This window comes from Scardinius erythrophthalmus (genome assembly GCF_964197995.2).
Source record: "Scardinius erythrophthalmus genome assembly, chromosome: 21".
Lineage (NCBI taxonomy): Eukaryota > Metazoa > Chordata > Actinopteri > Cypriniformes > Leuciscidae > Scardinius > Scardinius erythrophthalmus.
In genome coordinates this window covers 17,947,403-17,971,073 of record NC_138241.1, presented here as the reverse complement: position 1 = coordinate 17,971,073, position 23,671 = coordinate 17,947,403, and the positions used below count along the sequence as shown (strand labels likewise).

Here is a 23,671-nt window from a genome sequence, read left to right as displayed (position 1 = left end):
AAATGTTTTAACATTTTTAAGATTATAAAATCTTTTTTGCTCATCAAGGTTGCATTTATTGAATAACAAATACATTAAACAGTAAAACTATAAAATATTATAACAATTTAAAGGAGAGGTTTTCTATTTTAATGTTTTAAAATATAATTTATTCCTGTGATGGCAAAGCCAAATTTTCAGCATAATTATGCCAATCTTCAATGTCACATGATCATTTAGAAATTCAAATTCTAATATGCTAAATTTCACATTATTATCAATGTTAAATTAAATAGTTATAATAGTTAATTAAATAGTTTTAATGTATAATATATTTGTGGAAACGGATGCTTTCTTTTAGGATTTTTTTAAATTAAAAATAAAGTTCAAAAGATAAGAAATATTTATTTGAAATATAAATCTTTTGTAACATTCTAAATGTTGACTGTCACCTTGGTGAATGAAAGTATTAATTCCTTAAATCTTGCTGACCACAGAGCACAGTTTGAATATTTATTTAATTTTACACTTTCTTTTTTTGTAGACTAATTGCCATTAAAGCTGCAGTCTGTAACTTTCTTTTGTGTTCAAAATGTACAAAAAATATATAATGAGCTAGTACATCGTGAACCCATTTTCCAAACATTTTCATGTTTTTGTCTTACACCTATAATAAGTGTTTATATTGGGACTATTTTAGACTGATATGGGTCATACCACTGTGGAGTAGCCCACTACCTGTATGACTCGTCATAGACAGAAACATATAGAAGTAGCTCCAGCTACAATGTTCTTCTCCCGCAAGATAGTTCTGTTTATTAACCGCTAGAGCGCCAAAAGTTACGGACTGCATCTTTAAATTCATAGTAAAACTGACTAAAATAAAAGAACATGACATGGCGAAATACTGACTAAATTTAAAGGATATTTTCATCAAAATACAAAAAGTATAACAGAAATGACCTGTTCACATGTATCACAGAATTTTTGTTTTAATCTTCACTTTAGAAGGCTATGTAAAACAGTCTTTACATGTATATTGGAGGCCAAATCGCAGACATATCCGTGTAGACGGGGCCTAAGCTCAAAGAATAAAGCCACAATTCTTATCTGTAGCTTCCCAGTCAAATCTGATATTACCATTGAGACAGGTGAGATTTTTATAATTTCCATCAGCGTTTTGAAGGGAACTTGAATAATGTCACTCTCTTTATTCCCATTGCCTGAATAGTGAGTGTGATTAGCTAATATAACAATTTGTTGGAGCTCTGAAACTAGCGACGGGTGACGAGACGTCTAATATCTGACATTTAGAGTTCTAAGGATCTCTGATTGGCACTTGATTAGGGCCTAATTCATGCCATTATCTCCTCCAGTAGAATTAGCTGGGTAGAAAATTGTGTGGTAAATCACAGGGGCTGGAAACAGGAGGGGTGGGGAGGAGCCAGGAAATAAGGCATGGATTCGGAATCAACACTTTCAGTTACCTAATCGTAAAGTTGACTTGCGGCCCAACAGAATAGCACGGGACCTCCAAGTGTTTGCCATCTTATTTGGCACTGAGGTGTTCCAATCCGTGTAGTTAATTTAGGACAATTTACAGAGTTCTTCTTCTTGCTTTCCTCCTCCAGAGTTTCTGTTTTTCACCCAGCCCACCCTAACCCACCCCGGTGTGCACTTAATGGCAGCTGCTCCCCCAGGCCTGAACTCCAAACCTCACCAGGGACGGAAAATAATTAGGGAGGGAAAATTGCGCCTGACACCATTTCTGAAAAGCAGGGTATTATAATGAAAGCAGAGCAAGGATCTTTGTGTCAGAGGGAAAAATTGAAAGGAAAGGAGTCGGAGAGAGAAAGACTTTGCGAGAAAGGCCTTTGGGAGGTTAGCGAGGCATTACTGTCTCGCTGCAGCGCTTGTGGGAAAACGTTAAAACTCAGGCATGTGTCCAACAGGTACCTGACTTTTCTCCAGGCACCGTCTGCACTTCTGCAGGAGAAAGGAAAGGATATTGAGGTTGCAAGCTCCTACACACTGTGCAGTTTTGTTTTAGTCATTGTTTTTGATAAATATTTTTAACATGTCATCGTTTCATTAATTTTAGTCAGTTTCCTCTAACTACAATGGCATTTATTTTAGTCGATATATATGAAAATATATATTTATATATGTATGAAGTGATTCAGTATGCTGGTGTAAATCATATTCTTTTTACATTTCTCTTCAAAAACATTTTGCAGTGTTTTTTTTTTTCTCATAATTTTTTTCTTAAAAATCGATTAATTATTGTCATGATTAAATTTTTTCATCTAGTCTTCATTATTATTGACAAAATCAATGCAGAACACCTTCAAAATGAATAACTCAACTGGCGCTGAGTCACACACATCTTGAGCGGATCGATGCAACATTAGCGGTAATGGTGGAGGAGACTTGGAATGGCGATGGTGGACAACACCAGATGCTATGCTGCATAGTAGGAGAGCGGATAAATGACAGATCCGCTGTTGAAAGGTCCAGCAGGGGCATTGTGGCTTTTGAAGAGGAGTGAAATATTACACTGGGCGGCATAGTTACAGGATTACTACAGGCTGAAAGTGCTGTTTTTAGAGCCTCGGCAGCTGTCTTGAAAGCACGGGAAGCCAGTGACTGCAAATTTCTTTAATAGCCAAGCGATCAGTGTTTATACTGAAACATCAACTTTAGCAGACTGCACGAATATGCTTTTGGTGGGCTTTTATTTGATGACCCCGGTTGTGATGTCACTTTAATTTGCATAATAAGCCACAGAGCAGATGATGGCAACTAGCAGAAGCTAGCCGCCTTAAACTGCACTTAACGTGTCTTAAGTGAAACCAAGCAGCCAAATAAAGAAATGTATGTTGCTTAAATGTATTGGTAAGACCATTAATTGTTAGTATTGCACCAGAAAGACACAAATAGCACACCATATCTCTTAATGACACATTCTCCGTTCAAAGGTGACAATAACACCACACTTAGCTAATGCCGAACAGAGGCAGCCTTTGTAAGTTCGCCAGCGTCGCAATCAGCAGGGAATTCTCCTTAAATCCTCCCCTGATTAGAAAATAAATTGACACCCCGGTTTGCATCTGGGTCACGCTTCTGCTGCGGCTCGGCTGAGACCTGCTTTCGGTGTTGTTAATTCATTTGTCATGAACAGAAATCATCGGAGTCGCTAGGGAACGATTGGGAACAGTAAGTCCTGCATTTGGAGCCCTACACAAATTCCCCTGGTTAGAAAGCAATGGTTATTGATTCCTGCAAAGAATTACATTGTTTTGTGCCATGAGTTGTTGTGTCTGACTAGAAAGTCGAGGAATCGGCTGACTGGACATGATTGCGCCCGGGATCCAGGCCTGGCCCCGTGGGCTCATTACCTGGGCTGGGTGGGAGAATAGGCTCTCTGCTCTGCTTTCTCATCTCAAAAGCCATTTTTTTTTATCGGAATTCATCTCTAAATATACCTGCGGTGGGGGAGGTGGGGGGTTAGGGAGATTGCGGTATTGAGCCGGCAGACGATTTCAGTTTTAGTGCCCAAAGCGATTTCAGATTGCCTTTCTTTAGAGATGTATGAATGCTGGTGCATTTTGATACCTTCGCTTAGCAGTGAAACAGGGAGCATGGGCTGCCACTCACACTGACGCTGGCATCACCTGATATGGCATCTGCTGTACCCAGCCTGCTGAACTCGTCTCCAAACTAATGGAGTGAAATTAAACCTGAGCTACTATGATGCAAGGCCACAGAAATCAGCTGAAGCCTCTCAACGCATCTAACAGGATTTGCTGTCACAGTGAGCTGAACTCCCAGATTACTTCTGAAAATCATTTCTTGCATCGTACAACAATTCAAACAGTTCAATATCCTCAGAAAGTCACGTAGGGGATTGGTGCCAAACAGACGTTTGGTTGCGAGGCGATAGACGCAAAGATATGTTGCTCTGAAGCTCTTGTATTGCAGATATTTTGTAATCGGGAACTCGTTTTAAACCCTGCAGTCCAGCAGCCTCTTGCCTAGAATATTGATGAGAGTCTAAAAACGCTGCTAATGTGAATGTCGTTGTGCATGTGGGTGATAGATAATCCCATGCAGGCGGACAAAAGACGAAAGTCCAGGGACTTGAGCCTAGTGAGAAGAAGATGATGGTGATGAGGAGGAAGAGGAGGATTCTGCAGCAGCTGGTGTTCACCTAGAGTTCACCTAGCACCTGCTGGAGGTGATCTGAAGCTCCGTAAAGAACTAAATCTGCACTCTCTTATAACCACTCTCAATCTACTACCAATTCTGTGTGTGTTCTTCAACTTCAGACATTTTTATGCACCATATCTTGTATTCCACTCATCATTTTTCATCTCAGGCAAAGTGTGACATTAAAAAAACCACTTGTAAAAAACACTTACACTGTAAAACACTGTAAAAAAACAAAAACACTTTTAAACATTTCTAACACTATTAAATCACACAGTGGTCGTTTATTTATTTGCTGGTTTATTTAAATGTATAATGTAATTTTATTGTGCTTTCAATGTAAAAACAAACATTTCATTTTAATCCAGCTCACCAAGGCTGGATTTATTTGATCAAACAAACAAACAGTAAAAATGTAAAATAAGATTTTTTTTTTTTTTTTTCTATTTGAACATTTAAAAAAGTTATTTATTACTGTGTTGGCAAAGTTGAATTTACAGAAGTCATTACTTCAGACTCAAACGATCCTTCTTAAAGCAGAGTTGCTCATTTTACAGTGTAATATGCATTTTGCATCATTGAAATTGTTGTGTCTGCTTTAACCCTGCTGGTCTGTTTGTGGTCTATAATAATTTCTAAAAAAAGACATTCAACCAAGTCACTGATGTCAGTGATAAACACAAACCAAGTAGCAAAAAATAAAAAAAATAAAAACGCTGTTTTAGGCTGATCCGAGTGAAGATGAAAGCCAGTATGGTATGCTTGGCGTGGGATTGTGAGGAAACAGAATAAATCAGCATTTGTGATGTTTCTTTGACTAGCTTGAGACATGCAGAGGGCAAAGATACGAGAGCTGCATAAGCATCAAATAATCAGACATTGGAAAGAAAGCTCAACATATGCTGAAACACATTTGATGTGTTCACCAGCAGCATCAGGTTAGATAATAATGGGCTTTGACAGGCTGTGAGGATTATGTGCTGATTGACTTGTATCACCTGATCCGCTCCTTGGCCTCCAGCTCTGTACAAACAGGAACCGTGGAAGTTCAGGCACTGAAGTTGAACTCTGACATAATTAGAGGGAGACGTTGTGCCTTGTACGTGGCGCAATATAAGAGCATGTAAGAGTATCTTACAGACTTGGTCTTGTCTGTCTATCTGTCTGTCTATCTTTCTGTCTGTCATAATCTTAATCATCTATATCTATTCTCAGCATCAGACATCATGCTACGGACTGTTGGGTGACATTTAGCACTTGTCAGGATCAGCCAAACACGGTATTTTCAAATGTATGTGAAGTTCACAGCACCATTGTTGTAGTAAACTTGCACAACATTCTTGAATGAATTGCAAGATATTCTGTTATTGTGGGGACATTAACTTTAAGTTTTTAAACCCCTAAACATGACACTGAAGAAAACAAAGTGTGATTGGTTGCTTTACATGTCAGTCAGATGTCCTCTTGGGCGGTCCTTGCCCAATGAAAGCCACTATGGAGTCCAGACCTTCTGCCGTCTAAAAGGTCTGGATACGCGAGACTAGTGGGTTGCAAACAAGGATCAGTTAACAGACTGAACTGGGATGATCCATAACATCATGAGCTTCTCTTTTAACTGTCTTTAATGAAAAATAAACATTTTGTAAAGCGTTATTAATTATTACTTTTTAGTAAACACATCTTCACAAGCTTCTGCAAACAGGCTGCCATTACTGAGGGTGCAACATGCATGCATGTTGTGAAGATTTATTCCATTCATCTGTTCAACATACTACATGGATTTATTGCCTTTAAACTGTGCTCACAATCTGCAATAACATGCTCCACTTCCTGTAACACTCATCTCTCAAAGGCTGTGGTGTGCTTGACCAGGCATATTCACGAGAGGCGTGATTCACAGCCAAATGACTTTAAATGCTAACGCATAAGAGCTGTAATAATGTACTTTACATCCAGCAAAATATGCAGTTTTTACGATGATGCCGTTTGCTGAGCTAGAGACTTTATGTGTAATGAACTTTCTTTACAGGGGCCTGTAATATACAATAGACAGTGTTTAGAGTCATTCTGTGTTTAAAATTATACAATAGTTAGTTCTGGTCCTAGAATTTGGTTGACTGACAGTGCTAACTGTAAAAAATGTACGTTTCTCAATATTAACTTCTTTTTTTTAATTCAGTTGTAGTATAATGAAAATGAATAATGATGACTCCATGTGGTCCATGCTGAAATTCTCAGGAACTGTACATGTATTGAAAAAATACACAACTTCACAAAACTGCAGGACGTAAAGAAGTACGCCTACACGGCTCTGTCAACATGTCCAATGCAGTCTGATGGCATTTGATGTGGTAATTGTTAGGCTGTCTAAGGAACCGATTCTCTCATTGCAAGCTCTGTCACTGTCTTCATCTATTCGAACTGAGTGCTTTCTCAAAAGCCATCGGAATCTGTATCTGTCGACTTGCTGTCGCTCAGACCATTAAAGATGATTGATTGTGGTGGAAAAATCCTCTCACCAGCTGGTGTCTCCTTCAGAAAATTGTGATAAAAAAAAACAAACCCTGTATGTAGTTTTTGTCAACTTAGGTAGTGTCTGATAAGGAAGAAAGGGAAAAACATTAGTTTTTTTTTTTTTTTTTGTCAAAGCTGTTCGCACTCATTTACAACGTCATTGTACAATGAATGAGCGAGTGGATCAGGTCGTGAAATTTAGCACGAGCAGCCTCTCTTCTGTAACAGCGGGCTGTCTGTCATCTTTATTGCCTCTCATCTGCTTGTGTCATTAGCGTACTGAGACTGATCTCCTTTATGACATGCTGTTCATCTCTGTGCAAACCAGATCAGTGGCAGCAGCTAAAACTTACATTTAGGTCACATGTATCACGACCTGTTGGCTGGGGCATTGAATCAATCACAGGTTCTGAAGCTGTTTTTAGCGCAGAAGTGATTTGTTTTCATTTGTTTAAAATCAACATGAACACCATTTTGAAATTTTAATGCATTTAACGACAATAATGTGACATTTCAGTGTGAAATATTAATTCTGTAACTAGATTTTTATTCTGTATGTAGACTTTTTCCATAAATATTTGAGGGGGCTTCAAGTGTTTGACTTTTTTTGCCTGATATTTTGTCTGCCATGCCAAAAATTAAAAGTCTGATTTCTTAGAAAGATAATAACACACCTATTCTCAAAATTCCATTTGATTATAGATCATTCATCCAAACTGTGTTTGGTGCAGGAAAGTTATGTGTCAGAGTTACTTAGAATTTCCTCCCCGTAAAACACAAGTATTAAACCTCTATATGTAACTATAATAATGTAGGATCGGGCTGGATACGGTATGATTGGTTTATGAAAGGCTGAATGTGATAGAATTGGTTAAAATATTTCCCCAATATCAAAGCCTTGGTTATGCTAGCAGAACAAATGTTTCAGATGTGGAAGAATTTTGATTTAAGATTATGAAAACCTTTTTTTTTCTTTAGAATGATGTGTACAGTCGGTTTTAATTCCATATTCTCTTTATAATGATCTTCTTTGAGAATAGAGATCAGGAGCTCTGCGTCTGTTGGAATAAGTCCTTCATTTCTGCTTACAAGCTCTTTTTCGGATTTATTTGTTTTCCTTATGACTGTACCTTTATGATGTTTCTTTATGATTGATAATGGGTTGCTGGAGGTGTGTCATGGGCTTTTGAGGGAGGGAGACCATTTGGATTTCTATTTCTCTGCCTACTCATGTAAGCAGTACCATCAGTCAAAGGCATCCTGAGCTTAACCATGTGAAATTAAAACATCGGGAGGTGGGGATAACCAAGGGAGAGCAAAATAACACGGAAGACTTCTTCAAGACATTCATTTTATACGAATCAACAGTGGTCGGGGACACAAGGTGGTTTAGCACTTTTTAGTATCAGTAGTTCAAGGGTCATGCCTTCATCTACAATGAGTTTTTTTATTTATCTCTGTACATATAGTCTGTGTGTATTATTTCCTATTTTAATACATTCATTAATAAGATTTTTAATGTATTCAAAGTCAAAGTCAAAGTATCTTTATTTGTCTTCCCAAGGAGAAATTCGTTTTGGATATAGGGAGATTGCTACAAAAAGTATTACAACAAAGACAAAAGCAAATACAGGGTTAAAACAGTTAAGACAAAAAAGTATATAGCATTGAGGCTACTCAAAGAGCTGTACAAATTGCAAATCAGCATTTTCCAAAATCTGCCTTGTGCAAAGGTAATATCATATCATGTCCATACATAACATTCCATCACAGATATACAGTACAGTACAAAAAGTACATACAACTTTAAGGCTACTCAAAGAGCTGTGCAAATTGCGAATCACCATTTACTAAAAACTGCTTGTGGAAAGGTAATGTCATGTCATGTCTATACATAACATTCAATCACAGATATACAGTACATTAATAAATTCATGGTCACACGTTCATCGCTTATCATTTATGAGCTTAATTGAGAGAAGAACAAATGAGCGCTTATACCTGTTATATTTGCACAGAGGAACCCTATACCTCATTCCTGAGCTCATTCATTCACCTCATAATTTCTCTGTTGTTCAAAAACTGTATTTCTTGGAGCACAAAAGGAAAAATATTGAATAATTTCAAACACCCCATAATCACAAAAAAGTTTAAACTAACACCATGAAATATCAACTAACTATATCATAAATCATAGCATCATAAAAAATAGATTTGTTTTTTTCAATGAAAAAAAAGAAGCTTTTAATATGTCAGCCAACATATCTGTTCTTGCTAGGTTATGCAATGCCAAGAATCGGGCAATACGATACGTGTAACGATGCGGATACGATAAGGAAAAATAGTAAAGTGCTTGAAGAAATCTTTAGTATTCTTCTAAACGCCGTTCTCAGCAGCGTGGATGGCACTGGGATGTTTTTTGAGCACTTTAGATTCAATGTGTTCCCTGAGTATTGGATTTTGGCACGGCTTATTTTTCTTGTTGATCTCCTTAAGTGCTTTCTTTATAGTGGAAGCCAAAATGAGTCCACACTTCACCTCTATACACCGCGGCGGGAGCTGGTATCATTATTTGGTCTTCCATTGATGGTAACTAGTGAGCTGGGTTTGCCAATGCTAACGCTAGCGGTTCACCCTTGCACTTATGTCAGATCACGTTCAGAGATAAAAAGACTTTCATCTAACGATTGGGGTTTAAACTGAACAAAGCCATGAATCTTGGATACAAACAAATAGATATATTGATACAGTGTTGCTAAACATAGTATCACGATATTATCTTACACCCTTAGTTCTCACACTGGTGTTGTTTCTCTCTTTCAGTGGATGGCTGCATACACAGAGCCGCGGGTCATCTCCTGTATGAAGAGTGCCACTCGTTAAATGGCTGTGACACTGGAAAAGCCAAGATCACCTGCGGCTACGACCTCCCCGCTAAATGTAAGTATCTGCATGTTGCCCTTATTAATTTTTTTACAGATAACTGAAGACCACTATGTTCAGAAGCCAAGGGAACAGTAGTGCTCACAGAACCCCCTCAATGGATTTCTTACCTTGTTGTTTCTTTAAACAATAAGCATGAATTCTAGAGAAGAGTCTAATGAGTGAGTGTTACCACGCTTCAACTTTGTGACGTTCCTGCAGCAGAGCACCCGTTGTTTGCAGAGATGCACTTTGAGCGCGTATATGTGATTAATGGAGTGGTATTATTAGTGCGCTGATTATTATGATGACTTGCTGTGGTGTGCTTGGCTGGCTGAAGGGGCCATCTGTACTCCAACAAAGACATTAAGGGAACTATTAGTTTGTAATTTGATTGATATTTCATCCTTGATTTATTCCATTAGCTTATGGCATTCTCTGACTCATGTGAGTGATGATGAGCATCACGCTGGTAGCGGCTGGAAGACGTCGTCGCTACGAGGCAGCGTCACGGGATTTAGAATGCAGGAGGGTGTAGGTCTTGTGTCATGTCGTTTGCCTGCTGTGGTGAAGATGTGCTTAAAACCTGAACAGACTCTAAACTATGGACTTCTCCTGAGGTGGTCTGATGTAGATATACAAGGTCATTACTCTGCTAAACACCATCAGATGCAGATTTGCAGGTCTTAAGATGGCTTGATATGGTTTAGCTGGTCTCCCAGCCTGGTTAAGATGGTGTTCTGTCATCTAGTTGATCAGTCAGTTGGTTTAGCTGGTCTCCCAACTCTTGAATTATTTGGTTTTGCTGGTCTTAGCTAATTTAACTTTTCTCCCAGCCTGATTAAGCTGGTTTAGTTGGTCGATGAGGATACTCGCCAGGATGGGCATTTTGACATAATTTTGCATGTATGTGTTCATTCAAGCACAAAAAGGTGAGAAAGAGAAGTGAATTCTGTGTCTTTATCTGCACTTTTATCTTTTTTTTTTTTTTAAACATGCATTAGTCTGATGTTTTAACCATTGCTAAATATGTTTACTTTTAAAAATGCATTCAGAGACTTGCGTGTTTAATTTCATTGTGCTTGCTCTAGTTTTTTTTCTTTTTTTTTTCTGTTAGTGGAGATGGGGATATAACATTCCAGTCATAACTGCTTTTTTTTTTCTTTCCTATTCTGTATCTGATATTTCTGCCATTGGGGCAGCTCAAATATCTTGCAAACATTGTTAAATGTTTTGTGTTCTGCCACCTGTTTTTTCTAACAAGGAGCCGATATTGACTAAATGAGAAGCTCTGTGGCTTTCTCTACTGTCCTTGATTTAATGTTATGTCACTTCTGAGCTAAAACAATTGAATTGGATGTAACAGCATCCAGCAACCTTGAAGCAATCTTTCAGACAGTGATGCCTGAGCTAAAGCTTTTTATAGGCTTATCGAATCCTGGATGGCTGGATGATGTGATTAATTAGTGCAAAGGCAGAATCTCGGCGAGAGGAACATACTGTATGTCTCCTCTTCAGCCCTTAGGAGATTCATCAGTCCTAAAAGCATCAAACGAGTAAGCTGCATTTTGTCTCTTTCTGCATCAACATCATGTCACTTCATTATTTCTCTGTCAAAGCCGACATCTCCTGGAAGTCTTCGTGCTCTCAGTCGCTTCTCTCTTCCTCTCTCTGTCTGTATACTACACCCATCGTTCAGTTTTCTTGTCTTAAGCGTTTACTCTTTTGTGACTAATTTCCACCCACATACCCATTCTGAGACTGTGTTGTTACTTTTTTTTCATGTCAGAATATGTTGTTGAGCGTCTTTATTCAGTTCTTGCAGAAAGTCTATCTTACAGCTTTGTTTGCAGTTTATAGAAATCATGTTTTACAAATAAGTCATACTGTGTCGCCAAGTGAAGTTGCGAGTGAAGTTGCTACCAGATTAGCATAATTAATTGTAGTCCATTGGTTCTCAGCTGGTTTTGCTCCAGGACAAAGATGTTATATTGGACGTCAAGTGGTGGCTCAACACAGTGCTAAAATTGTTTATTCTTCAAAAGAAACAAAAAGGTCCCTAGAATCATACATTAAAGATTACGATGATCAAAATAGGCCCAAAAAAGGCAGCCAAAATGTACTAAAAATATAGTAACATTTACCATAAATTGACTATTAATACTTTTTACATTATTTTTTACAAATATTTTTATTTCATTATATTATTAATTAAAATAACATTGAAAAGACACTGTGCTCAATATTTTATTAGTATTAAGTAAAAAGTAAATTTGCGGTAAAATACCGATGGTTTGCTTTTTGATGTCAACGATAAAAGGTTTGGGAAGCATTTCTCCTCCATTTTAAAAGTTAATAAGCCTATTTATAACTTTGCAGGATTATTTGAGAGTTTAATTTTAATATTTGCATTTAGCATAGCAACCAAACAACCATTTTTGGGTTGTGCCACACCATTTGAGAACAACCTCTAGTCTTGAATGAAGTATGTATAACACCTGCATTTGGGAAAAATAAGTTCAGAAAAAAATAACTTTCAGTGAATGCCAGTCACTCCAAATGTGTCAAGAAATAGAAATATCAACTAACAATCACCCTTACCTATTAGGACCTTCACCACACTTGTCTGTATCCATAATGTCTTATCCTGTGTATACTTTCAAAAAACAGATTTATTAATGCAGAATTTTAAAATCAATCTTCAAATAATTGGAGAGAGAATCGCAATACATTGGTGAATCAATTTTTCTAGTCCTTATGCTTCAGATGAGTTTACTAATGCATTCTAGACTTGGAAAACGGCTTCATTATGGCATCATCTTTACGGTAGCGAAGTAAGGAAGCTCACCACAAACAACATAGGCAAAACAGGCTGGGACAGTTGCCATGGTTATACTTGCAACTTGCAGCACATTAAAATGCATATTTATCATATCTAAGGCTCATTCTGATTGGACACACAATCTCTTTCAGCATCACTAACTTGTATGTTTGCGTTCCATCGGCATCTGCTGCAAGATGGTTTACTCTACTGCGCCACAGAGACAACCAGGGAGCGGGATGCAAATGGCACAGATGGTCCTTTTACCTTTTATATCTTGGCGTAGTCAAATATTTCCAGCATGGGCTTTTTATGCTTCCATAATTTGCCAGAACACAAGCCCTTTTCCTTCCATTCTGCTCGCTGGAAAGTGTATCCCTCTCTTTTGGTAGAAAGGCAGAGAAAGGGAGCTCTACTACCTCGACCTTTTCTGAAGTCTTACCTGCGGGCTTCTCACTTCCCTCTGGAATTGACGAGAACAGAGATTTTACAGTGTGCAAGGCCACTTTATCTCGCTCTTTCCCATTTATTTGCTTCCTTCCTGCGTTCCTTTCTCTAGTTTCAGTTGACCTGAGACTGCCATATAGACTGAGGCATGTCTATGATGTAGAGCAGACGCAACAGAAAGAAATTTGTCCTAGTTTATAAGCATCTTTTTGCTAAAAAAAAAAAAAAAAAAAAAAGTTACCCATGACAGGTCTCTCCATTTGATTTTGTTTTTCTGCTGGTCCAATGAGGCTAGTAGATGAGATTTTTACATCTACTGACAACATACTGACAATTTTTTTTTTTTTTTTCAATTTTTATTTAATTCAATTTAATTAAAAAAATATTCTTATTTTATTTTATTTTATTAGCAAATTGTCAGAAATATATATAATCAATATATACCATTTTGAAATATAATAATAATAATAATAATAATAATATAATTATTTATTTATTTATTTATTTATTTATTTATTTATTTATTATTATTTAGTAGTAAATACCCGACAAGCCCGGCTCTTTTTCTCATACGCATACTTTACTTGAAGCCTATGGGACATGACATATCAAAAAGTGCGAAAAGAAAATTGGGTGCTATTAGTGATCAGCAGACCTCTTTCTTCCATTTTTATTTTATTTATTTTATTAGCAAATTGTCAGAAATATACTGTATATTATCAACGATATGCAATTATTATTATTATTAATAATAATAATAATAATAATAATAATAATAATTAATATTATTATTATTTAGTAGTAAATATATTAACATAGGTCTATATTTTACTTTGCCTTTAAGTGTGCTATATATTATTTATTTAAATACACATGTATTTTTGTTATTAGTTTAGTTTAAAATACATTTAAATGTACTGTTAATATTCGTTTTTCTCTGGTGGGGCCAGAAAAAGTTGTTAATAATATAAAGGTATAACTCCTAGCTAGGCTGTGTTCTCTCACAAAATCTTTTAGCTTTTGCAGTTAGTGTTACTGTAGTAAACCCATGGTAAGTTTTGTACGGGGTAGCCACTTTTGAAGGTGCCTTTTTTCTTTTTAGCTTAATTCATGAATAAATTCAATTTGCAAAGATGAGTAGAAGGCCATTGTCCCTGTCCCAGATGGTGAAAAGATAACAGATTTAATTAGATCTGTTTGTCTTCAGCATGTTTTTTTATACATGTTTGCATCTCAAAGGCTTTCATTGTCGATTAAAAGTAAAATTGGACAAATAAATGGCAGGATTTGTTTGATCAAGATGGACCTGAAAGTTCTGGAAGAGTTCAGTTAAAGTTGTACCTAGTGAGCTAAACTGCTCCACTTATCAAATACTCATTCCTCAAAGGCATTGGTGCTGGCTTGCGTCCCTGCTACAATCTGTCAAGGTCACCGGATGGCAAATTATATTGCCTTGGCTAATGTTGAAATTAAACGTAAAAGAGAAGGGAGAAAAACAAAGCCTAAGGGATAAAATGCTTCCTTGTGTTTGGACAGAGACGCTGAACGCCGTGAAGAACAACCCACCATTGGCCTCAGGAAAGTGCCTGTAAATAATGAGCTAAATCCAGACTAGCTCGGCTCTTTTTCTCATACGCATACTTTACTTGAAACCAATGGGACATGACATCTCAAAAAGTGCCCTTTTGGATTCCTGTTCTCATCATTTGATTCTCTCTTGCCAAAGACAAGAAAATTGGGTGCTATTAGTGATCAGCAGACCTCTTTCTTCTAATTTTGTTCATGCGTTCTCACTTTTTTTTTTTTTTTTGGCTTAGATAAAACCAAGACTTGTGTATCTCAGAGGCAAATGGGACACTTGTAGGATCAGGCTGTCACATGTGGCACACATTACTGAAGACTGGCCCTGGGATTATTAATAAATGACAGTAATTATCTTCCCACCGTAGCGGAAAAAGGCACTAAATAAAACTGTGTGTTACCTCAATCTGACAATGAAACCAGTGATTTATTCAGGACAATAGCTTTTTTTTTTTTTTTTTGTGGGTTGGTCCCGTTTCGGTAAATAATTTCTTACGAAAAGGTGTATACGCTTGAATTTTTTTATTATTTAGTAACTTACTGTACTGTATATTATTCAGAGGCCAGCTGTAGAAAAAAACATGTGGAATTTCTATAATTAATTTAGTTTAACTTAAAGGGATAGTACAAGTTAATCTTAATCAACAGAATTTATGGTGTGTTTGATTACCACAAAACAAACAAAAAAAACCCTCTCCCTCGTTATCATGGCAATGAAGATGTAAAATAAAGACATAACTTTTTGATTCGTTGTGGCTATAGTTTTGAAACAGTGAGTATTTATTGATTGGCCCCATTCACTTCCATAATCAACATTTTGCCACAAAACTTGTATTTAGCTTGGAATATTCCTTTAAATGTTGAACACAGAGTAATGTTCATACAGTGTGAGTTTGTATGTATTGGCTAGAGTTTCTGCATAAATTTCCATTTAAACAAAATCCTCCTGTACTTTTATATTCATCATATCCCTAAAACAGCCCTTTGTCTCTCGACACATAAAAAAAGGACAAAGATTATTTGCAAAAATATCAAATATTAATGCAACGGTTGATGGTGCTTGAATATCACTTCAAAACACTTTAGCAATGTGGTTATAAATACACTGGCTAATCAACAGAACGGAAACATTAGATGAAGCATTGTTATGAATTATTGAACTATCACAGAAATCAATTTTTTTGTGTGTGCAAATGTGTTCTCTTTTTCATTTTGAAGAAAACAAAGCACAGTCTGCTTTGTTTGTGTAGCTGTAGTGAGTGTTCAGAGTTTGACCAAGGACACATCTCTGACTTTGATATATCAGCTAACATTAAGCACACACTCATGTTCCTGTTAAAGTAGTCAAATCCTCTTTCTTTTTTTCTTTTTTTTTCATGTGAAGAGGTTTTCACTTAGAATGTGAAATATGTAGTGTGATTGTTTACTAGTGAGAAAAACATGTTTGATATGACCGATTATAATGCTTTTCTGCATCACATCTATTGTGATCAATTGGAAATACGCATACATATCTCTTGAAAATGAACGCACACTATCCAATGCTCTTCATTTATTCACTGCAGGGGCTGATTTCAGCGTCCCAATATGGTGTGGGCTACTTGAAGGAATGGAGGAGGAAGCTGATTTTATCCTCCTCCTCTTCCTTTTCTTCTCTGTCTCTTCTCCTCAAAACCAGCAGGGTCTCATCTTTATTAATGCGCTTGTACGTAAACAGAACTGTGCAGTATTTAGCATCAGCTGTCACTGTGGAGCCCCAGCACATTAATTGTTAAAGCCAAAGAGGACTGCCTGGGAAAAGTTAACGTCCCTGAGGAACGTTTAAAACAGATGAGGAAAAGAACGGATGGAGGAGAACGGAGGAGGAAGAGAGAGGCTCTCACTCGCTGATCTCGTCTGAAATCACCCACTCTCTCTTTGCTTTTTGTTTTTCTCCCTGAGGCGGCCGCAGATTGACAGTTCAAAATCCTTTCCATGTCATTTACTGTTCTGGCTTTTATTCTCATTTTCTTTAAGTAAAAACCTCAATGTACGCTCTAAATAATACATTATGCGCTGGTGTTGAAATTCACTGAAACTACAGTACACATAATCAAAGGATTCAGGGTCACCTGTGTTTTCTGTTTTCATTTGTGCTGGATGGTTCGATAATTGTGGCTCTGAGTCTGCTGAGGTCAAGGAATCGTGTTAGACACTGCTCTGATGTTGTCAGTGCTTTCTTACGTTTATTTCTCTGTCTGGAGATTGCCAAGATACTATCTCTGCCATTGCCAACATGTTTTAGTGCTCAAAAATGTTATCGATGATCATTAATAATGGAAATAATTGACAAATTTCATTATTTCGAATGTAGAAAATCTAAGATTGTCTATTTTGGAGTGCAGCATGAGTGATTAAATGTAGCTGTTGTCATTAAACTTCACAGTTAAACTTGATGCATATCAATCAGTGTTTTTATACATAATTCAATCTTGAAATTCTTTATGCATGCAAATTATAGTGTTATAAAGTCTTCAATTTGGCAAGCTTTTGAAGCAAGTGAGCATTGGGCAATGTGTTGAATGTCTGATTAGTCAAAGGAATAAGATTTCTAATCTTTCAAAACAAATCTTTTCTTTTTTATACCATATATCCAAGGTATTTATTATGTTTATTTAAAATAAGTTATATTATAATAAATACCCTAGACTCTCCTGGTTCTAGCAATTGCAGGACTGTGGGGGGCCCCATTTAACGCATCTGGGGTTTCAGAGGGGGCAAAAGACGTCCCTGCAGATGTTGTGTTTCAAACACCCTGCTATTAGTGGGTGTCAGAGGCGCAGCGTGATGGATGGACAGAAATGATTTAAGTGAGTGTTGACCAAGGCTAAAACAAGCCTCAGAGTTCGAGTGAGGAACACAGACTGTTTGGTCTGTCTCAACTTTGACCACAAAAACGCAGGGTTCACCGGCTCAACGATTTGCTCATGCAGTTTCAGACAGGCTGCTCATGGAGGGAGTGTTTTATTATCAAGTCTTTCAAAAGCACACTGAATGCCGTTGAAATTAATGCAGTGAAAGTTTTATAGCTTTCAGCCTCAAATCTGAGTGCAAACTTGAAAGAAACAAAAACTAAAAATAGATTAGGGGAGAGTTGAAGTACGCTATGCTAGTTTTTACTTAAGTTGTCCTCTAGGCAAGGAGAAAGAAATTATCTACAACATAGGGCCATAGAAATATAACAACTTGTTTTGCTAAACATTATTTTAATATAAATATACTTTCATATAGATACACACAATACCAGCTGCGCTTTCTCGCTCTCTCATGTCTCCGACACGCAAACCCGCCTCCCCTCACTCACTTGCTTTATTTGCTATGGATGAATATTGTTGGTGTTACAGGGCTTTCATTTCAGCGTGGGATTGTGCGTATTGCGCATAATTTTACTCAGTCCCACAGATTTTGTTCTCACGGCCAAAGTGCGTGCACATTAAGTACTACCTCTTAGTATTAAATTGAGTTATTTTTCATTAACTGTCAATTACACACAAAATAATGTCAAAATGCAGATCTTGGCGAGTATTCATGTAAACAGTCAGTTATTTTTTAAGTGAACGTAAACAGTTGCGCCAGGTCTTAAAGGGACAGCAGCCTAATATATATCTATATGGCAGTTTTTCCTCATGGCATCGATGTGAAAATTCTGAGTGGCTATTAACTTTGGAAAACCACTATATAACAGGGGTTTTGCTAAACAGTAGTTTGATGTTTAATGTATATTTTCAGACTTGGATTTGTTGGTTTTGAATTGATCAGATGTGTAATGCATGTGCATATCTAATTCATGTGATGAGCTCTGTCAAAATTTGTATTCATGTGACAACATTGTTGCACAATGTACATTTTGCAGGGTTTTTTTCCCCGTGTAAACAGCACAGACAGAAAAAGTTCTTGATCGGGAGCTGGATCGGTGTTTGAGTAATGTCATGTTCATGGGCTCAACAAGTTAATGGGTAACACCATGTCCTAACCAGATGTGATGCGATAAGATTTCAGCGACAAATAATTTGTCTGTCCACACTAGATGCGACGCGACTGCGAGATGCAAACGTTTAAACATCATTAAAAATACATAGGCTACTGAGTTACTAAAACAATCTTTGTCAAGGAATACACTTGTTTGTTCACAGTTTGAACGTTCTTGTTTACATTTGTTTAATTTCAAGATCTGAGGTGAATTATCCATTGTTGCTTTTACAGCTACAAAGCTGAGAGCACTAAATGATATTCAAAGTCACATTGCATGCTTTTAACATTAAATAAAGCACATAAACAGTACCTGAGATTGTCATTGCCACACTTTGTGTTTGTTGTTCCAGCACGACGTCACAGAAAAATAGAAACCGTTTCTAAAATAGAATCGTCGCGTGTTGCCGTCGTGGCTGGTTAGGACAAAAACTCTGATTAACGTGGAAAAGATACCTTTTATCGCGTATCGCGGCGCGTGTAGTTAGGACACGGTGTAATTATCTCAAACATGGGCGTTCTTGACTGAACTGGTTGTTCTTTCTCTGCGATAAAAGAAATTGAACTTGACTCTCTCTTTCTCTCCACATGTAAGCTATCTAATATACATGATATATTCTACATTTTTATGTTAAATTGAGCTTCATATATTTTTAGACTATAATCAAAGTTCTGTTTTTTAAGGCTTGCTCTGTTTGTAAAATGACTGCCCTCTCAGTTTGCTGTCTTTAATATCAATTAACATTTAACTCAGAAGAAAGTTAAATTACGTTTCATCAGGCACACCACAGCGTTTATTAGCTGGTTTTGAAGGTCGTCTTATCATCTTCTCCATCAGCGTCAAACTCTCACCCCAAGCCAGATGCCAGGACTCCAATATTTACTGTAAACACACCTGGAGCAATAATACTAATCATTAGCACATGTCTTAGCGAGTGTGATGAATTCGGTTGAGTTAGCAATGAGAAATCACTCGTACGCCCCGTTTCATCCAAGGACCGTCTGTTCGCCTCTCTTTACCCAGCAAATGAAAATTAATTACACCAAAGTACCCACTATTGATAAGTGACACATAGTTCATTTAGATTAAATTATCCCTCTGAATCATTATCGGTTCACTGGGTTGCATTTGTCACTCGCAGCTCCATCCTTTCCTCTGATTGGACGCCTTTGACACTCCTGCAGAGATGATTGTCCACTTTAATTTGGTTATTGGTGGTCTGCCTACGGCTCTCTCCTCTGTGAATTTGTTACACTGCCCTTTTTTCTTTTTTGTCATCCTCTTTGCACAACAATTTAGTTTGGACTGAAACTTTCTGCACTGACCCTTTCTTTATGCGTGGTTATTTACTCGTGGTTATGTTTGTGTGTTATATGCAGAATAAGTTTGTATATGAGCTCTATTGAGAGAAGAAAAACAGAGGAAATCCCTTCATGTGGATGTTAGAATTCAGAGAGCAATTTCTCCATTTGTTGAAGTGGCCCAAGGTGCTATGTGTGATCTTCCTGAATCAAAATTTCTCACTTCATGCTTTAGTCAGAGTTTCGCCGCAGGTTCTTTTTTTCTCAGCTACTCACGGTTTAGAATTATTTGATAGCTCAGCACTGAATAGGTACGATATATTTTCATTATGCAACTGTGAAAAATTCTTTGTTGTTGAAAAATGTAAAAGAATATTCCACTGCTAGTTCTGAACAGACAAGTTTAAATCGTTTATGATGTAGTTGTTGGTATTATCATGTTTTTTTGGTTATATCAAATTATATATATATATATATATATATATATATATATATATATATATATATATATATATATATATATATATATATATATATATATATATATATATATATATATATATATATATATATATATATAATTTTATTTTTATTTTTTATCTCAAAGAGCACAAGTATTAGACAGTTTTTGTTTTTTTCCGGGGAAGTTACCAGAAACAAGGTTAGTTTCATGACACAAGTTAGTTTCATGACGCTACTTAAAGAGAACAAGGAAATTAAAATACATGTTTCTCTTTTTCAAATCCTGAATCATGCAAGTGTAAAATGAGACATTACACTTTTCTTTCTTTCCTTTTTTTAGTGCTCTTATGTTTTTCAGGCGACTTTATGAAATGGCGAAGTGGGCCCCCCATAATTCAACAGGCACTTGCAGAACAGAAAAGAACATGTAGGCTGGTGGCTCTGGAAGCAGCAAGTGGGCACATCGTAAATGTCACCTATGCACACAAAGTTGTTTCAAACTTTATTGGAAAACAAGAGTCCAGCGGTTCAGAGCCTTGCAACCATCATATCCTGTTATTAGTGCCAGGTTGTGCAAATCTAAATTGAATTGACAGTGTTTTTTTAATTGCAATTTATTTACTAAATTTTAATTGTAAACAGGAATTCAGATGGTTAGATAAAGAGGTGTTGATCATTAAATGCTTGATTTTGTCATTATGGACATAAGTTTAAATGGATCTTTAAAGAAATATATTAACATGCTCAAATCATATGCTGTATCAAGAGTGACAAATTATTTTAGTTACAACATTCTAATCGAAAGCTGCTCTATTGCCTTATTGATAGTAATCACAGAGCAGTCACCAAAACTGCCAGAACGCTCTGTTAATTGGTTAGCTGTAATTTTCTAGACTTTTCTCTTCCCTCCCCCTCTTCGTCCTCTGCCACTTCGGAATATTTGTGTTTCTTTTGTTGGCTGGACCTGTCAGTCGCACCAATGCCTCCGGGGGGTTGGTATAATTTGGTAATTTTGCCTAAACGGTGATACAGTGATTATGTGGCATCAGCTGCAGGCCTGTCAGAAAGATGTTCAACGCTCATCCATCACCACAAACGTGTTACCGAGAAAAAAAACAAAAAAAAACACTTCGATAGACTGGAGTGTAGGAGGGAAAATGCAACAGAGGGCAGGTTGGGTTGGGGGCGTAATAGGGTACCTGTGAGTGTCTAAGGGTCCCAGTTTGGCCAGCAGAGAGGCACTGGTGCTTTTTAATAAAAGGGATGCATCAGTGGTGAAAGGGATTCTGGGAAGGTCAGCTTTCATAAGAGGAATGCAGAGAGGGCGGTGGAGTACTACGGGTCTGTCTGTTCTGCCCACATGCTCGCACAGGGCTCGATCTGTCCATTTACCCATCCTCCATTACTCATTGCACCATCATCACTCCATCCTTTTTCCATCTCTTATCTGTCTCTCCCCGCTTGGAGAGTCTGGGTTCTGTTGGGAATGTGCAGGTCTGAATAGGTCACGATTTCACGGAAAGCACACCAGAAAGGCACTTGGCATGACTTTTTCTCCCCAGAAATTCAATTTAAGACATCTCGTCCTCGGAAACGGGTTTACAACCATCCAGAAATCATCCTCATGACTTTGTCAGTGGAAGTGACTTTCCGGTACTGATTTAAGACTAATATATCGCATTTGTCAAACAGTGTTTGCAATGTTGTGCAATCCTTCATTAAGCAGCCCGCCACCGTAAAAATAAGCAGCCGTTGCGCATACCGTGAGCCCCCGTGTTTAATAAAAACAGACACGGGAGAGTGAGTGTGAACGTGGTCCTGCAGCTTACCAGAGCCAAAAGCAGTGTCGCCAATGCAGTCAATAATTAGGAGACAGATGGGCAAATTGGAAGCAGCCAAGTAATGAAATTCACTGAGGCAGCATTGGGACTGTTACTGTACTGCATTAGCATCACAGAAACACAGAAGAAAAGGCACCTGGATATGATGTTTCTCAAGCTTATCGCCTTTGTTTACCTCTTAGCAAAGATTTAGCAGCAGAGCTAATTAAAACTAGCAAGTAGGAAAGTCCTGTTGCGCCGTTTTCCTGCTAATTATGTCTGAAAACAGGCTGCTAAATAGTTTTTCCTCAATCCTTGATGTTCCTTTCGCTAAATTGCAGTTGGTACTTGCGTTACTTCCGCTCATTATGTTTTAAGGCTCAGGCTGCATGCTCAATGCCTGCGCGTTTGGGTATTTTCCTCTCTCTCCTCTCACTCATCAAATTCTCAGCTTGACGCAAACGTAGCATTAGCAGCGGAGGCGGTTTTTATGTGACATGAGAAGAGATGTCAAGGGTTGAAGCTGAGCTGTGTTCGAGCAGCCGTTTCGTTTGACCTCTCCGGAATCCCACAGTACCATTTTCTGGTTTTTAATGTTGTGGGTTTAGCTCAGCACTTGCTCCTTTAAATGCCATTAACCCGCTAATAAAAGTGCATACAGCTGTCCATAAAGCCTAATGGGCGAGCCAAGATGTACACTGAGCCCTTTGTGTGTGCAATCAGGAGGGAAAACCTTGACAAATACTCAGAAATGAGACTCAATAAAACAGAAAGTAAAGTCCTCTTAAAATACACTGTCAAAACCTGTAAATGATCCGACATCTATGAAATAGTCTGCCTTCTATTCTGAATTGCAGCTAGTGGTACATTTGAACTCACTCACATATAAAACGCTTGCTCTGAAGGTGTTGCATTTATGTTTATGTTAGACTTGCACAGCATGTGGGTTAATGTCTCTATATTTTTCTGTGTTGCATTGAAAAGGCTGCAAAATGCAAATAATGCAAACAGTGCCTGTGAAATGCAAATAATGTCCTGCTGACCCTGAAACGGCTTGCATGAAACAACATCAGAAACCCCCTGCAGAATGTAGTGCATTTAAAGGTTTAGAGAGCCCATTTATTCATTTACACGATTAGTCTGGCTGTGTAATTCACTGAATGAGTGAATTACACAGCCGTACACACACACACACACACACACACACACACACACACACACACACACAAATAAATATATCTGTTGACGTTGTCCATGTAGAATGTGGTGGTTGTTCGGTGTTGTATTTGTCTCAACCCTCCTCCAATATGATTGGGTTGACAGTGAAACGAACGCTCAGCGCCCCGTCACACTGCTGCCGTTTTAAAACCGAGGAGCTCCCATTGAAAACAATTGGAAAAATCTGACCAACCCCCCTGCACATACAGTGTGTATATACTGTTTTTTTTTTTTTCTTCAATTTGTATTTTAATTTAGCTTTGTTATCAGAGAAATTAAGTAAAAACATTTCTATCAACTAAAGTTAACAAATAACTGATCTGGCACAGATATATTGTGTGTCTCTTGTTTTAAAGTTTCTCGTCAGGTATAATCAACAATATCAGGA

At 37.4% G+C, this 23,671-nt stretch overlaps 1 protein-coding gene across 1 annotated transcript in view; it reads left to right on the top strand.

Annotated features, from left to right (window-relative positions):
• The window catches only part of macrod2 (mono-ADP ribosylhydrolase 2), a 598,881-nt gene that overhangs the window by 208,889 nt on the left and 366,321 nt on the right, over window positions 1-23,671 (top strand). The window contains exon 5 of the mRNA XM_081351444.1: window positions 9,526-9,642. Coding sequence (XP_081207570.1) covers window positions 9,526-9,642 — 117 coding nt within the window. The remainder of the gene's footprint in view (window positions 1-9,525; window positions 9,643-23,671) is intronic.